Genomic DNA, 17,231 nt, shown 5'->3' with positions numbered 1-17,231 from the left:
TTCATCCCCAGCATCTCCTGGCCTCTCCTATCTCTTCCCTGGCCCTTCCCCATGAAGCCATGGCCCTTTTTTAGGTGCATTATGTCCCTTTGAAAAATGAGGGGGGCGCCAATGCTCTTTCTGGCACAGGGCACCAAAAAGTCTAGTTACGGCTCAGGCGGCAGGTACATTTTTGCGGAATTTTAAAAAATCAGTTTAGGGACTTAAAAATATGCTTGCACCCATTTTCAAGTACCCCACATTTGATGGCCATAGTTTTTTCCCCCAAAAAAATGCTAAATTCTCTTCTGCATCACCTTCTTCAAAGCCGCATTTATGCACCTGCTGCGGCTATTTAAAAACCCGACTTCCTTCAGCAAGCAAAAACGGGGGTACCCATATTGATCCCCTATGTCAGGACATCTTTAGGGGGGGCCAAGGATAATTTCCCGACAATTCCTGTTATTTTTTCGCGGCTTCAAGTTTTGCCGGTTCAGGCGAAAGAGGCGAAAAGTCCAACAGGCGAAAAGTCTGGACTTTTCGCCTCAAATTGAATATGTGCCTAAGTGTTGTAATACAGTTAGAACTTTGTGAATGTCAGAGACTGCTCTACATCCCGATACAAAGCCGGTTTTATCTGGATGCACCAATGAAGGTACTTCCAATTTAAACCATTCTGCTATTATTTTTGTGAAAAGCTTGTGATCTACATTTAATAATGAAATCAGGGGATATAAAGCAGAAAGGGTTGGATCTCTACCTGGTTTAGGTAGTACTTTTATAATAGCATCATTAAAATAAACAGGTAGGGGATTGCCAGAGAAAATTGAGTTATAAAGACTTGTAAGATGGGCAATTACAGCAGATTGAAAAATGTTATAAAAATTCTCCAGAGCATCCATCTGGGCCTGGAGACTTACATGAATTGAGGCCTTTAATGGCATTAGTTACTTCCAGTTCAGTAATAGGTTAGGTTAAGGTTGCTATAACTGTGGGAGTGCAAATAGTTTTATTCGCCGTATCAGTATTCTCCTGAGAATATAGTTTGGACTAAAAAGTTTGGAGTATGTCTAGAATGGCTGGACCATTATATTTTAGGGAGCCATTATTGTCAGCTAGGGCCAAAATAGTAGAATTAGTTCTGTCTCCACGTAATAAGTCTGCTATTTTTGTTACCGTGTACATGAAATGCATATTTGTTGTTATGGACTTTGCGATCACTGACCCACTGCACCAATGTAAAAAAGTCACCTTACATTCGTGAAAACTTGTTCTATTTAAAGTCTAGAGTGTTTAGCGAAGAGTTACATAGGTCTGGGTCAAGGCAGCTTGAGCTGATTGGATCATCTCCGACTGGTGCTTGTTGTGATGAGAAGCTAAAGAACCCTCCTGCTGAACACCGCATTTGCAGTCTGCCAGTATAAAGAAGGGTCATTAAGATGCTGAGAATTGGAAAAAGCTTAATCACTCCAGGCAGTCTGTAATACATCTTTACATTTGGTGGATGAAGCTAAAAAGGAAGGGACCATATGTGGAAATTGGAGAATTGAGTTTAATCCAAATCAAGGGAATGCTAGGATTCTGACTGCTGATGGGTTTCCCCTAAATAAAGGTATAATAAATTGGTGAGAGAGGTAATAAATGATCTATCATATACGGCTGGTGCATATACATTGCAGAAAGTATAAGACATTACAGATATCTCAGCTATGAGTAAAACATAACGCCCGTTTGGGTCCAACCTCTGCTGAGTGACTCTTATAGGGATATTTCTCCGTATTAAAATGGCAACATCGCGTGATTTAGAATTAAATGAGGCAAACGCCACTACATGTTGTCCCAGCATAGAGAGCTCCTGATGTTCAGAATCCGTTAGATGTGTTTCTTGTAAAACAGCGACATCTGCTTTTTCAAGATTTAGGCATATTGGAAACGATAGTTACAGATCACTACAAAGGTCAGATCCAGGGCACATGAAAAACATTAGCAAACACCCAGTATATGTGGCAGGACATATTGAAGACGTGGGAGTAGGAAGGGTTTGGTGGGAGGGAAAAAGGGATAGGTAAAAAGGATAATAGGGAGAGAAGAAAATAAGAGGAAAGTAAATAGGTAAGGTACCCCCATGAACCATTTGTGCGAAAAAGTTACCATGGCGCAAAGAAATTGCACCAAGGCCAAGCAGATTATATATTTAAATGAAGATGAGGTAAGTTATAATATATATATATATATTAGGGGTGTGCACCGGCCACTTTTCGTGTTTTGTGTTTTGGATCTGGATCTTTCTTCGTGTTTTGGATCTGGATTGGTTTTGCCAAAACCACCCTTCCGTGTTTTGGGTTCTGGGTTTTGTGTTTTGGATCTGTATTTTTTTTTAAAAAAGCATAAAAACAGCTAAAATCACAGAATTAGTGTGTTTTTCTGCTCCTATGCTATTATTAACCTCAATAACCTTAATTTCCACTCATTTCCAGTCTATTCTGAACACCTCACACCTCACAATAGTGTTTTTATATCCAAAAGGTTGCACCGAGGTAGCTGGATGACTATGCTAAGTGATACGAGTGGGCGGCACAAACACGTGGTCCATCTAGGAGTGACACTGCAGTGGCAGACAGGATGGCAGTTTGAAAAACTAGGCCCCAAACAGTACATAATTCAAAGAAAAAAAAGAGGTGCAAGATGGAATTGTCCTTGGGCCCTCCCACCCACCCTTATGTTGTATAAACAGGACATGCACACTTTAACAAACCAAACATTTCAGCGCCAGGGTCTGCCACACGACTGTGGCTGAAATGATTGGTTCGTTTGGGCCCCCACAAAACAAGCTGGCAATTAATCTGTCCCTGCACAAACTGGCTCTACGGAGGCAAGATGTTGTCCTCATCCTCCTCATCCACCGATTCCTCACCCTCTTCAGTGTTGTGTACATCCTCATCCTCACAGAGTATTAATTCGTCCCCGCTGGAATCCACAACCACAGGTCCCTCTGTACGTTCTGGAGGCTGGTCTCCCTGGAAGAGTTGATAATTCATTTTATGAACATCATCTTCTCCACATTTTGTGGAAGCAACCTCCTACGCCTTTCGCTGACAAGGTTCCCGGCTGCACTAAACACTCTTTCGGAGTACACACTGGAGGGGGGGCAACTCAGGTAAAATAGAGCCAGTTTGTACAGGGACCTCCAAATTGCTTCTTTTTCCTGCCAGTACAGGTACGGACTGTCTGACATGCCTACTTGGATGCTGTCACCGATGTAATCCTTTAACAGACAGACGCACGCTTGTCGCTGCTGCTTTGAGGATGCAAGTGCGGCTACAGCCCACACAATTCACAAAGACAGAAAAAAGAAGAAGAATATTTTTATTGTTTGTGTAGCACACTTTGAGGGTGTCAACACCCTTTAACAGACAGACGCACGCTTGGCGCTGCTACTATGTTGATGCACGTGCGGCTACATCGCACACAAGTCACAAACACATTAAAAAAATAGTTTTTTCTTTTTTGGAGCACTTTGAGGGTTACACCACCCTTTAACAGACAGACGCATGCTTGTCGCTGCTGCTTTGAGGATGCAAGTGTGGCTACAGCCCACACAATTCACAAAGACAGAAAAAAGAAGAATAATTTTATTGTTTGTGTAGCACACTTTGAGGGTGTCACAACCCTTTAACAGACAGACGCACGCTTGTCGCTGCTGCTTTGAGGATGCAAGTGCGGCTACAGCCCACACAATTCACAAAGACAGAAAAAAGAAGAAGAAGATTTTTATTGTTTGTGTAGCACACTTTGAGGGTTACACCACCCTTTAACAGACAGACGCACGCTTGTCGCTGCTGCTTTGAGGATGCAAGTGCGGCTACAGACCACACAATTCACAAAGACAGAAAAAAGAAGAATATTTTTATTGTTTGTGTAGCACACTTTGAGGGTGTCACCACCCTTTAACAGACAGACGCACGCTTGTCGCTGCCGCTTTGAGGATGCAAGTGCGGCTACAGCCCACACAATTCACAAAGACAGAAAAAAAAAGAACAATATTTTTATTGTTTGTGTAGCACACTTTGAGGGTGTCACCACCCTTTAACAGACAGACGCACGCTTGTCGCTGCTGCTTTGAGGATGCAAGTGCGGCTACAGCCCACACAATTCACAAAGACAGAAAAAAAAGAACAATATTTTTATTGTTTGTGTAGCACACTTTGAGGGTGTCACCACCCTTTAACAGACAGACGCACGCTTGTCGCTGCTGCTTTAAGGATGCAGGTGCGGCTACAGCCCACACATTTCGCAAAGACAGAAAAAAAAAGAGCAATATTTTTATTGTTTGTGTAGCACACTTTGAGGGTGTCACCACCCTTTAACAGACAGACGCACGCTTGTCGCTGCTGCTTTAAGGATGCAGGTGCGGCTACAGCCCACACATTTCACAAAGACAGAAAAAAAAAGAACAATATTTTTATTGTTTGTGTAGCACACTTTGAGGGTGTCACCACCCTTTAACAGACAGACGCACGCTTGTCGCTGCTGCTTTAAGGATGCAGGTGCGGCTACAGCCCACACATTTCACAAAGACAGAAAAAAAAGAACAATATTTTTATTGTTTGTGTAGCACACTTTGAGGGTGTCACCACCCTTTAACAGACAGACGCACGCTTGTCGCTGCTGCTTTGAGGATGCAAGTGCGGCTACAGCCCACACAATTCACAAAGACAGAAAAAAAAAGGACAATATTTTTATTGTTTGTGTAGCACACTTTGAGGGTGTCACCACCCTTTAACAGACAGACAGACGCACGCTTGTTGCTGCTGCTTTGAGGATGCAGGTGGAATCTAGACGGGATTTGGAACCGGGGACACACTACCTCCATCAATTGTCTAAATCCCACTGCACTAATGGCGGATACCGGACGCACGTCTAACACCAACATAGTAGTCAAGGCCTCAGTTATACGTTTTGCTTCAGGATGACTGCTGTCGTACTTCATCCTCATCGCTAGGGACTGTTGGAGGGTCAATTGTTTAGTACAAGTACTGATGTTCCTACTTCCTCTCTGGGATGATGAACAACTCCCAGCAGCAGCAACAGCACTAGGAGGAAGTGGTTCTTGATCTTTCCCTATTTTATTTTTATCTGAGAAAGTTTGGTCCTCCATTTATGTTATATTGATATATACGTGCGGCTAAAGCGCACACAAACACAGAAAATATTTTTTTATTTTTGCTGGAGAGTAGTGCACTTTGTGGGTTACACCACCCTTTAAGAAATGAGCCAGCTGGCTCTTTACTTATAGGACACAGGCGCACGCTTGGCGCTGCTCCTTTGTTGATGCACGTGCAGCCACAGCGCACACAATTCACAAACACAGAAAATAATTTTTTTTTTGGTTTGGACTGGAGTGTACTTTGGGGGTTACAGCACCCTTTAACGGTCAAGCCAGCTGGCCCTTTACTTATGACACAGGCGCACGCTTGGCACTACTTTGTTGATGCACGTGCGGCTACTGCGCACACAATTCACAAACACAGAAAATTATTTTTTTTCTGGTTTGGACTGGAGTGTACTTTGGGGGTTACAGCACCCTTTAACGGTCAAGCCAGCCGGCCCTTTACTTATGACACAGGCGCACGCTTGGCACTACTTTGTTGATGCACGTGCGGCTACTGCGCACACAATTCACAAACACAGAAAATAATATTTTTTTTTGGTTTGGACTGGAGTGTACTTTGGGGGTTACAGCACCCTTTAACGGTCAAGCCAGCCGGCCCTTTACTTATGACACAGGCGCACGCTTGGCACTACTTTGTTGATGCACGTGCGGCTACTGCGCACACAATTCACAAACACAGAAAATATATATTTTTTTGGTTTGGAGTGTACTTTGGGGGTTACAGCACCCTTTAACGGTCAAGCCAGCCGGCCCTTTACTTATGACACAGGCGCACGCTTGGCACTACTTTGTTGATGCACGTGCGGCTACTGCGCACACAATTCACAAACACACAAAAAATATTATTTTTTTAGCACTTGGGGGGAGCACCCCTGATGGACAGAGCACCCCCTGGACAACACTACAGCACCCCTTTAGGACTGGGACACAACACAGTCCAGCCAGCCCCTATGGACTTTGAAGTAGTGGACACAGCCCCTATTAACAACAGCAGCACAGCACAACACAGCCAGCCCCTATGGACTTTGAAGTAGTGGACAACAGCAGCACAGCGCAACACAGCACAGCACAACACTACTCTGCACTACACTACACTACACTACACAGCCCAGCCAGCCCTAACTCCCACCCTCCCTCTTCACTGTCCACAGCCGAGTGAGAAAATGGCGCCGACGTGGGTACCTTATATAGGATCCAAAACCCGTGAGACTCGGAAGGCGGGATGATGACGTTTTGCCTCGATTTCAGATCCGAGTCAGGCGGGAAAAGTCGAGCCTGACTCGGATCTGCCTCGGATCGGGGGGGCTCGGGGGGGTTCGGATTTCAGAAATCCGAACCCGCTCACCCCTAATATATATAATAAGAGAGTCAAATGTTATAAAGACAGGATTACATAACTTGTAACAAGAAAATAATGCTAATATAGAAAATAAAACATGTCTAGTGAAAGAAAACATTTTCAGCTAAATAGATTCACCCACAAAGGGGAGCTCACTGTTAACCGCAGCACATATAAAAGAACGAATTGTAAAATATAACAGTAGATTTATACACATCAGATGGTCAATAGACGACTATTAGATGGAAGCAACTTCGCTCTCAGTCACCTCTTCCTCTAGAAATGCAGTCGTGTCATCCGCAGTATTAAAGTCCTTATAATCTTTTCCCTAAAATTCTTAGTCTACCTGGGAACAGTAAAGCAAACTTCCTCTGTGCTTAAATTAATTTGAAACTAATTGGAGTTATCTCCTTACGGCACGAGTTACTTACCTCTGCCGAGTAATCCTGAAAACGTAGTAATAGTCACTTCTGCCATACAATGCTGCCCATTTTGCAGGCTGCTGAGCAAACTATAACTTTGTGAGAAAAAATGAAGACGGTGGAAAATGACATTGTGAGGTCACTTAGAGTCACTGAATGGTCCCAGTCTATGTGCCCTTTCTATAGCAAAATCAGGAAAATCATCAGCTACTAATAGGTCAGTATAAAGGAACTTTGTTAATTCAGGGCCCTTTAGACTTTCAGGCAGTTCAACTATTCTTAAATTATTTATTTGAGACCGATTCTCCAAGTCGTCTACCTTATTTAGAAGTTGGTGATTATGCTTCTGTAATATTTGCATTTGTTGTTGCAAATCATAAAATGGCTTGCCCGTGCTCCCCTATTTTTGTTTCATTAGTGACCACCTGCAGGACCATGGAGACTAGATGCGCGTTGATATCCTTATGTGCTTTAGCAAATTTGTTTTACATGTTGCTCCATTATAGGAGCTATTGTTTCTTTGATCACACAAACCATATCATCATGCATTATTGGGTAAGCAGGTCAGTGTAGCTGAGGAAATGTGTTTGAGTGAAGAGGGGATGTGTTGGATGCGGTAAAACTGTCAGGACCTGCAGATTCTGAATCCGAATGGTCATTGACGCAGTTATCCCCTTTCTTGCCAGCCTTTGCACGTTGGGAACTTGAGTGGATGGCATGATGAATTTATCCATATTCCCACTAGGTGGCGAGGGAGTATTAAAAATAGAACAGAGGGAAACAGAAAAATTAAAAATTGCAGTTATTTATTCTACATAGTATAATATGGTGCAATAATGTCCCCTATAAATGGACCTCACACTAGAGATGTAAAAATAAATGTCAACGGTATGCAATATAGCAATCCAAAAGTCTTCTTTCTTTATAAAGACGATGCAGCAGAGGGAACGGGGAACCCTTTATGCTTCTGAATACCTGAATAAGTTTGAGGATAGATAAGCACCCTGTTTGATATGTAATTTTGTTAGGTAAGTTAAGGGTTAAGGCTGGTGGTGGTGCGGTTAGTTATTGGTCACTTGAGTATAAGCCTATGGTAGGATTTATGGTAGGGCTTGAAGGTCCCATATAAATAGCCTAGTGAGGGGAGCCATCTTCCTCTTTCCAGTTTATTCAACCCCACCCACCCGTTCAGATGGTTTTGATAATTTTTTCTTTTATTGGATTGTGCATTCTCTGTGGTTACTCCCAACAGATAGAGGTGCAGCCTGGCGGGAAGTAGTGCTCATGGGCGGCCTATTATTAGCGCAAGAGTGCCTGTGGTAGCATCTTTCTATTGAGAGTGGCAAGTTTGGTCACCGCCTAAAGGGGGGACCTGGTCTCCGTTCCAAGGGAGGTGCAAAGGCTGTGCCAATTAAGAGAGGATGGTACTGCCCCAGGTCAGGCTTGGCAGGGTGGGAATCCACCCCTATAATTTACTATTAGTATCCATTGGGCTGTGGCCTCAAAGCACTGCTTTCTTCTTGCCACCTATTCTAGTATTTTCAATTTGATCAATAAATTCTGGCTGTGACCTCTTTTAATTCCATATACATGTGTCAGTGTGTATATTTCTAGGTTTAGGATTAAGTTAAGTTAACAAGAGGGAATAATAAAACAAATGGGTAACTTAATGGTGGTCACTCCATCTTCCCCTTTCTCACAGTAATGTTACACTGAATAGAGAAAGGGTACAGAGAAAAATAAAAAGCTTGCCTGAGTAGCTGTGGTGAGCAGGCAAGCTGCAAAGTAACTTAGCCGCTAGAGTCTGCTTCCCAAGATGGGCGCCGGCGTCTCCTGTATCAAGGAGAGGAGAGCATGAATGGTGCCCCACCAGCAAGAAGCTGTCTGTCAGCGCTTCCTGCCAAGTCAGGGGCCGCTGCTCAGGGGTAATTGTGGCTAGGAGCCTGGAAGAGTTCTGATGGTCTGGGCGCTCCCCGGGCACCATTTCAGTAGCACCCGCAGAGTCACAGCGGTCAAGGGGACTGCGGATGTTACACTTGGACAGGAAGGGGAAGTGGGAAGGATAGTAAACAGGACGCCCTACACGGAGCTCCGAGCACACGCTGCCTTTCTCAATGGCATCCAAGCCCCAAATACAAGCAATTTGTAATTGAAATCTGCAGAATATATGTGAGCAAGACTGTAAAGAAGGAAAAAGATAACAAAATGGTCAGTAGCTCAGAGCTTATACTATAAGTGGCTAAACTGAATAATGAGAATTATCAATTGTAGGAGTTGAGATGCTGCTATCCAGAGATGAACAAGGTTATTACCCCAGACAGACCACAGGTTAATAACCAAGAACAGGATAAGAAAGCCAGTCAGGCATGAGCCACCATTAGTCTATTAGTTGAAGATGACCAGCTAATTCAGGAGCTGCATGAAAGATTCAGTTTAAACAATAAGCTGTTTATGCTGAGGAAACTATATCTATCAATGAGATTTGGCAAAGGAAAAGACATGCAGGAGCATATGAAGTGAATGCTAGAGACAGTAACGCAACTCCAGTCAATAGGTTAGGGAAAAGTGTAATCAGCTGGTATCCACATTTCTATGCAGTCTGCCTGACACTTGACATGTTCTAGAAACGTTTTCACAGAACTTGATATGCGTTACAAAATGGAAGTGGTATCACTGGAGGAATTTTGCATGGTCTCATAATGTGCTCCAATACAAATGAGAACAATATGGCAGTACCAGTTAAGGATGTTCTTTATATTCCTAGCTCTTGTTTGTAAGTAGAAAATAAAGGACATCCCATGAAATTCAGAAATGACAAGGGTAATAATCTTAATGGAAGAAAGGTGATAGCCAACAGGTGAGACAAAGCACACAAATACATGGTAATTGCCTTCACATGTGGAACACAGACACCGAGAAAGCTTACAAGGAACTTCAAAAGCATGACTTGACAAAATGATCCCATACACTCCACATGTCCTGCAATTATGGAGTGTGATTGCTGTAATAAATCTAAAGCTAAGAAGGTCAACAATTCCTAAAATAAGCAAGAGCAGGTCCTCAAGACCACAGGGGCGATCGTCCCGGGGCCCCCACACATAAGGGGCCCCCACACACTGTCCCCGAACTACATCAACTTTTTTTTCCTTAACAGAGCCGCCAAGACCCCGGGCCAGTTCCCGCTGGGCATGTGCCTTTGGTGGCCGGTGTCCACACAGCCTGCCTTTCATTTACCGCCCCCCCCCCCCCTCGCCGGGTTTTCCGCGATCGAAGATTAAGCTCTGATCGGGCAGCTAGTTAAAAAAAAACATGGCCGACGGGGGAGCTGCTGCGCATGCCCAGCTGCAGCAGCTCCAGCCATAAGACTTTGTGGAGCACGGAGCAGTCACACTGATGGCTCCGCCTCCAGATCCTCCTCTGCCAGCCTCCAGCCTGAATGCTCCATCTTCATCTGGCCATAGAAGCCTCACAAACGGAAGGGGATCCATTTCATTCCCTCACACAACACCAGCAATCCCTGCACCCACTGCCCAGCTGCTTCAATGCCAGGCTGCCACAAAATGTAATATATTTTGGAACCAACATTCCCTATGTTCAAAGGAGTTGCAGTTTGAAAAGCATGTGAGTGCCGAGTTTGTATGATATTTTTTATGTAGATGGTGTGGTCACATACCAAGGGCACCCCAGATGGTTAAGTGCCGTGGATTGAGCCTGTTGTTTATTTAAATTTTGTGGTCACACTTGCTAGGGCACCCTGTTTTTCAAATGTAAGACAAACTTTTTTCTTTTTCCAGGTGCTTATTAACTGATAGCCCTGGGTGTGGTCCTGTCTCTTTAAGGCAGGACCCAGTTTCATGTTTAGAATGTATGCAAGCTTGAGCCCAAGATGGCAGATCAAGTTCATTTATCTGAGAATCAGTGTAGGGACTGGCTAGATGGGAATGACCGTGAAGCGGTGGCCAGCTTTACAAATTATTGCAATATTTTGGAACCAACATTCCCTATGTTCAAAGGAGTTGCAGTTTGAAAAGCATGTGAGTACCGAGTTTATATGATATTTTTTATGTAGATGGTGTGGTCACATACCAAGGGCACCCCAGATGGTTGAGTGCCGTGGATTGAGCCTGTTGTTTATATATATATATATATATATATATACATATATATATATATATAAAATAGAAAAAAAAACACTTTTATTGATAGGGGCCCCCACACGTTTGTTGCCCAGGGACCCCCACAGACCTTAATACGGCCCTGCTCCTATGAAATGACCCATACTAGAAGGCAACCGATACATAATGACTTTTACAGATACAGTAACTTATCTAACAAAGATCAAATCTAGGTCAAACTACAGGACTAAGGGTCCCATTTAAGAGCAAGATATAACCCCTTTAGCACTCACTAAAGAGGTTATGTTCTTCTGTCAGCATTTAGCAAACAGCAGTAAACTAAGATTACCGCTGTTTGTCACTGTATTGCTTACACCATCTATAGATGGCAAGAGCGATATGGTCCTCATTGCCAGCATCAAGGCTTTGCTGTGTCCTCGCGATTGGCTGCCATAAACAGAGTGGAGGATGCCACCGAGGAGGGGGATGTCACTGTACCTTGCCGGAGGGGTAAGTAACATTAAATACCAGCGGCATATTTATTAGTATCACTAAACAAAATATGCTGCTGGTAATAACATTCATGAAATGGGGCCAAACTAACAATGACAAACGACAAGTTAATAGAGAACTTCTTAAGACGACACTACATAGAGCGTCAAAAGACAGTTGCACATAGACCAGAGCAAAATAAAGTAGCTGAAAGGAAAAACAGAACCCTGAAATGAACCCAGAAATGATCAGATGTATGCTGGGGGACACAATGTTATCTGAAAAATACTGTTTTGAAGTAGAATGACAACTAAATACTTGCAACACAGATTATTCTCCAGAATACTTCAGAAAACGTTATAGGAACTTTGGCATGATGAGAAACCTTGCGTCAGAGTTCCCAAAGATACAGAATCCTAGACCAGGAGTAGACAATTATCAAACGTAATTACCCTTGGTGCTGTGCAAAGGAGAGCACAAAAGACCAAATTTAAGTAACTGCCACTAGATGATCGCCGCCACCTATAACACAAAGGAATACTAGAAAATAAATACGCAGCAGCGCTTGGTCTCCAGTGAATACAATATGTCCAGCAATGGAACAGTGAAATAAAAAGGACTATAAATAAATAAAAAATAAGATCACAATTTAATAAAACACACATAAAATTTTAGAACAATTTCTAAAAAATGGGTATAATCTAATACAAATTACACACATATATATATGTCAATTGCACCTAAGGCAACTTCCACAAGTAATTAGCACTTCGAGTACATAAAAATATGAAGGAATCCTCTATTCACACAAAGAGAACTTGCAAAATGAAGTTTCCAACAAAGTATATTAATTGTAAATACTGTGGTTCCTTCAATTAGCTGTGGCTTGGATAGTGTATTTAGAGATAGCTCTTTTGGACACAATGGACTTTGTAGTCAAATATAAGAAACTGGCACTGGCAAATCTTTAGACAGTAATTCCTTAATTAAGGGGATGCTGGTGCAATCTCCGATAGTGAAGCCACTTTTGTGCTGTTAATAATTAAAAAGGTTCAGAAGGATTTCCGTATAGCCGGTGTGTAGATTATTTTGAAATTCGCCTGCCGGTCCATCCCGTGGATGGCCTCTGTTAATAGCCGATCTTATAGGATTAGAGCCGGCGCCGGGATCTCTTAGCTGATGGTGCTGGCCAATGTTCCGCCAGCATCTGCACGTGGAACACACTGGCTGGTTGTGACCGCGGCAAGTAGGCTGTCTTAGGAGAGAAGCTGCGTCCAGGTAGTAGAGTAAGGGCTATTTCACACATGCCGGTTTTGGCCAGCCAGGCAAGAAGAAGCCCGGCAGAAGCCAGTGTGTGAAACATTGTTTCCTTTACACTACTGGCGTGCAGGGACGGCACGGCCACTGCACGGCACCATCCTGCATAGTACTTTTTTCCGGCTATATCACGGCGACCGTGTCGTGACTGTGCCGTGTGAAAGGAGCCTGTCCTTTCCCTACGGTACTATATTTCACAGCCGATTAAATACCGGGCGGCTTTTTGCCCGGTTAAAACCAGCATGTGTGAAATAGCCCTTAGATTGCAGTCTGAAGACAAGTGGAGCCGGCTGGGAGTGTTCGTTTCACGGTGAGCCGCGAGATACTCCAGCATGTTGCAGCTAAAGAGCTCTCTATTCATGTACGGGAGCATGTACCAATGGATGCCACAGGACTTCCTAATGCGTTTCTTTGCACCTGGCGATTTTGTCAGAGGTGTGTCCTAATCGTCCTTCTATGGGATGTGTCTTATATCCCAATATCTGTGGGTCATTAAAAGGATAATCATATACCGCTGGATCTGATAGTTATTTTGTAATCCATACACTGGAATGGAACTCTTTTTTTTTTCTTCTCTCCCCAGAGAGTCATTATGTTATTATTTGAGAAAAATCCCTCTAGTGGTTTCTTTTATGTTATATATATTATTATTATGAATATTAATACATTTTTGACATACTATTTATCATTATTTCTAACCCTTCTGTTCAAATCAATAATATAATATGGTGTTTGACAGATTAAGTATTGTGTGTGTGTGTGTGTGTGTATATGTATGTATGTATGTATATATATAGATATATAAATATATATATATATATATATATATATATATATAAAACAAAAAACAAGGGCGCCTCCTAGTGCAATAACTGTGAAAGCAACACCAAAATTGTGTGAAGAGGGCTAAGAGTGAACCCGTGCCATATGCATAAAATTATGACAGCTTATCTCATGTACTTTGTGAAGATCCTCATAAGGTCACAGACATCAGTAGTGTTTTTCACAGTTTTAATGGGAATCCAAAAACATAAAAATAGACATACATAGTGTTACACAGTTTACAATTTCAGAGCTTCAATATTGCAAATGAATGCCCATATATTAAAACTAGTAAAACACAGCTTATCTGAGAATCAGCATACAGCAAAGTGCATATATATATATATAGATATATATATATATATATATATGTATATATAGATACTTAATCCGGCACTTACATGGTCTCCATACTGTCCGGGTGCCCTCTATATGCACAGCCGAAATCACTGTGAAACATGTACCATAGAAAACGGCGGCACTCCAGTCAAATAAATCACTCAAAACATAGCGTTGTAATATCAACGTTTCAGCGCTTTAGTGTAGCGCCTTCATCAGGAACAGCATAACAAATACAAATAAATACAGTCTCACTTTAAATACCCTTCACCAGTACTTGCTGGACGCCGCTGCCCGGGATCCTGTCCGTGAAGACGTCGAGGGAAAGTGATGTCAGCAAGGCGCACCCTGTTGCTAAGCAACCTACGTGCACAAAAAAACGTGTTGGCATTAATCAAAGTGATACACATTAGCTAAAAATCCAAAGAACCAAAAAATCCAAAACCTTAGACACATATTTATTTTCTAGACATTTATCGGTCTTAAGGGATGATATGATGGCCTCTTTAGATTTCAGTACAGAGGAGAAATCCAACTCTAAACTGACCAACAATACTTCTTCTAAACAAATGATTGAGTTCAGTGTAGGGTCGTGATAGGAACACAGGTCTTGAATCAGAGATGTACGCTAATTCTGCAGCAGCTGCAAATCTGTACGCCTTGGCTGGGCGAAAATATGCAAATCTTGCAGCCGCCAGGATTTATATTGAGATGTCCACCAGCGGCTTTGCAAATCGAAATGACTGAGTCGCAGATCAGTCAATTATCCGACTTCTAAGTAACCTTATGGTGGCGTAGACGCCGGAGACATTTTTACTGCGTGTGTGATCGCAGCAGCAGTCTGAGGTAGGCCCCTAAAACATGCCTACATTTGAGTCGCCACCCCCCCATTTCCTCCAACAAACTGTTCCCTCCTGTCAATCAATTTGCAAATAAATTCTTACTGAGAGTGATGGCGTTAATGGAAATGGACACATCATGTGTGAATCAGGCCCATAGTCAAGAACAGAGGAAAATGTATGGTGTTCTACAAGGGAAAACAATTGTAAACCACCTGTATGCCTCATACAAAGTAAGTGTGCAAGTTGTGTATGGAAACCCACAGATGGAGAAACCAACTGAAGGTGGCTAAACAGAACCAACAGACAGGTGACTGAAGAAGAAATAGTCCAAGCATGACTAATAAACCTGAATAGTCACTAAACTGCTAGCAGGGGAAAAAACATACCCTGCAAATATACATTCAAAGCTAAGTGCAACCCAGATGCAAAGTTGAATTGTACATCTACCAGGAGAAGGACATCACAAGTTGTTAAGTATAATGGCAACAGAGTTTAGTGGACTATGGGGTCTATTCATGAAGCAGTGAAGTGTCCTGTTTATCTGAAAACAGGGTATTCCTCTGCTTTGTGTGATTCAAATAGCAAGGTACCGCTGGAGAAGTTTATTACTTCTCCAGATGGGGGAAGGGAACTCGCTCCTGTGTGTATCGCATCACCATACATTTGTATGGTAAGTGCAATTCATAAAGGAGAGGAAAGCTCAGCCTTCCGCTCCTCTGCTGGTACTGCATTTGCCATCTGAGGATGGAGGAGTGCATGTATCTTCATTGAAAGGGACAGGGTTGTGGATTACTTGCCTGTCCTCGAGGCCGACCTCTGTGTTAGCTCTGCCCCTTTGTATCCCATCACCCATTGCACACAGGCGCACTGAATATTCCTAGGAGCTGCCAGAGCATGCCCAGTATGCAGATGACAACAGCGAATGTACACAGATTGTATATGAAAAAAAACAAACACAGAGAAACCACAGGGAAAACCTGACCACCGTACCTCGAGATACCTCATCTTATCACAGAACAGGTAAGGGTTACATGAATTGCTACTTATCAAAACTATAGATCACATTGAACTGAATAGACCTGAATAGACCCCTAGAACTTCATGAATAGACCCCTATGCCTCAGCAGGCATGTTGGACTACACACATTTATTACTTGAGAACTGGAGGCACAGTAGTAAGTTACCTCTGTATATTATCTATAGTGTGCTCTTTTCTAGAATCTTATGTTCATGTTCTGATCACAATACACTTTATACCACAATCTTTCCCTGTGTATAAATGTTTTTTTCACAGGCAGTATTGTCCCTCCTTCTCTATGCACAGTACTTTTTACTTTCCTTTAACACCATTATCTTCTACAGGAGGATTGTCCATTGCAGTGCCAGGAGAGGTCAAAGGATACCAAATAGCACACCAGCGGCATGGCAAGTTGCCATGGAAACGCCTGTTTGAGCCTAGCATAAAGTTGGCACGTGAGGGATTTGAAGTTGGGTTGGGCCTGTCCCAGGGTCTGAATTCATCCAAGGCAGTTATTGAACAAGACAAGTCACTCTGGTAAGAACCACTATACAAGGTCACTAATATAGACTGCAAATTCACTTTGTGAGCTTTCAGATGCTCCGGTCAGCTTTAAGATTAAGCTATTTTCTTCTAGAGATTATTTATTGTGTCTACTATGATTTGCATTAATCAGAGCATTTTCCATTTCTATGAATTTTACACCATTACTCATCATGTAGCCCTTATTAAGGGCTCTGGGCCTGATTCAGAGCTGAACGCTCTGACCAGAGCGCTCGCTCTGAATCAGGGCCCTCCTACCTGTTTTAGGAGCGTCCTCATTTACGCTCGCATAGCTGTGGGTTACCACCCACAACTTATGCGAGTGTCCATCACGACCATCACGACCATCGGGCTTGCGACGGAGACCCATGGGAACACCTCCGTCTGGCAGGCACACCCCCGGCACGCCCACCAAAGGGGGCGTGCTGTCAATCAACATTGACAGCACACCCCCTTTGGTGCGAGACCCGGAGCGACGGAGAGCCCGTCGCTCTCCGGGACTCGCGCATGCGCACAACGGAGCTCCCTCCGTCGTGCGCATGCGCAGTGGGGCAACATCGACCCGTTTGCGAGCGTCCTTTGCTCGCGAACGGGTCTGAATGACCCCCTCTATTCATTACCACTTAATTTCTACAAAAGCAGGTGAAAATGAAAATTTTCACCTGCTTTTGTAGAAATTAGGTTTTCGGGCCATTCATCAAAAAGGTAATGCAAGAGGTATTACAGTTATCTCCTTCTTACCTTTCTCTCACGAAATGGCACGCTGTCCCCATACACTAGTATTCTATTAGAGGTTGTGGGGCCTAATGGGGAGAAGCACCCAGCCCCGT

General features: G+C 43.1%; 1 protein-coding gene across 1 annotated transcript in view; it reads left to right on the top strand.

Moving 5' to 3' along the window:
* Nucleotides 1-17,231, top strand: part of GGT1 (gamma-glutamyltransferase 1) — a 138,241-nt gene that overhangs the window by 96,912 nt on the left and 24,098 nt on the right. The window contains exon 5 of the mRNA XM_088477964.1: nt 16,203-16,395. Coding sequence (XP_088334090.1) covers nt 16,203-16,395 — 193 coding nt within the window. The remainder of the gene's footprint in view (nt 1-16,202; nt 16,396-17,231) is intronic.

Source organism: Taudactylus pleione, unplaced genomic scaffold (genome assembly GCF_031769625.1).
Source record: "Taudactylus pleione unplaced genomic scaffold, aTauple2 ptg000205l, whole genome shotgun sequence".
NCBI classification, from domain to species: domain Eukaryota; kingdom Metazoa; phylum Chordata; class Amphibia; order Anura; family Myobatrachidae; genus Taudactylus; species Taudactylus pleione.
Note: the sequence above shows the minus strand (reverse complement) of the source record. Positions and strands in the feature narration are given on the sequence as shown.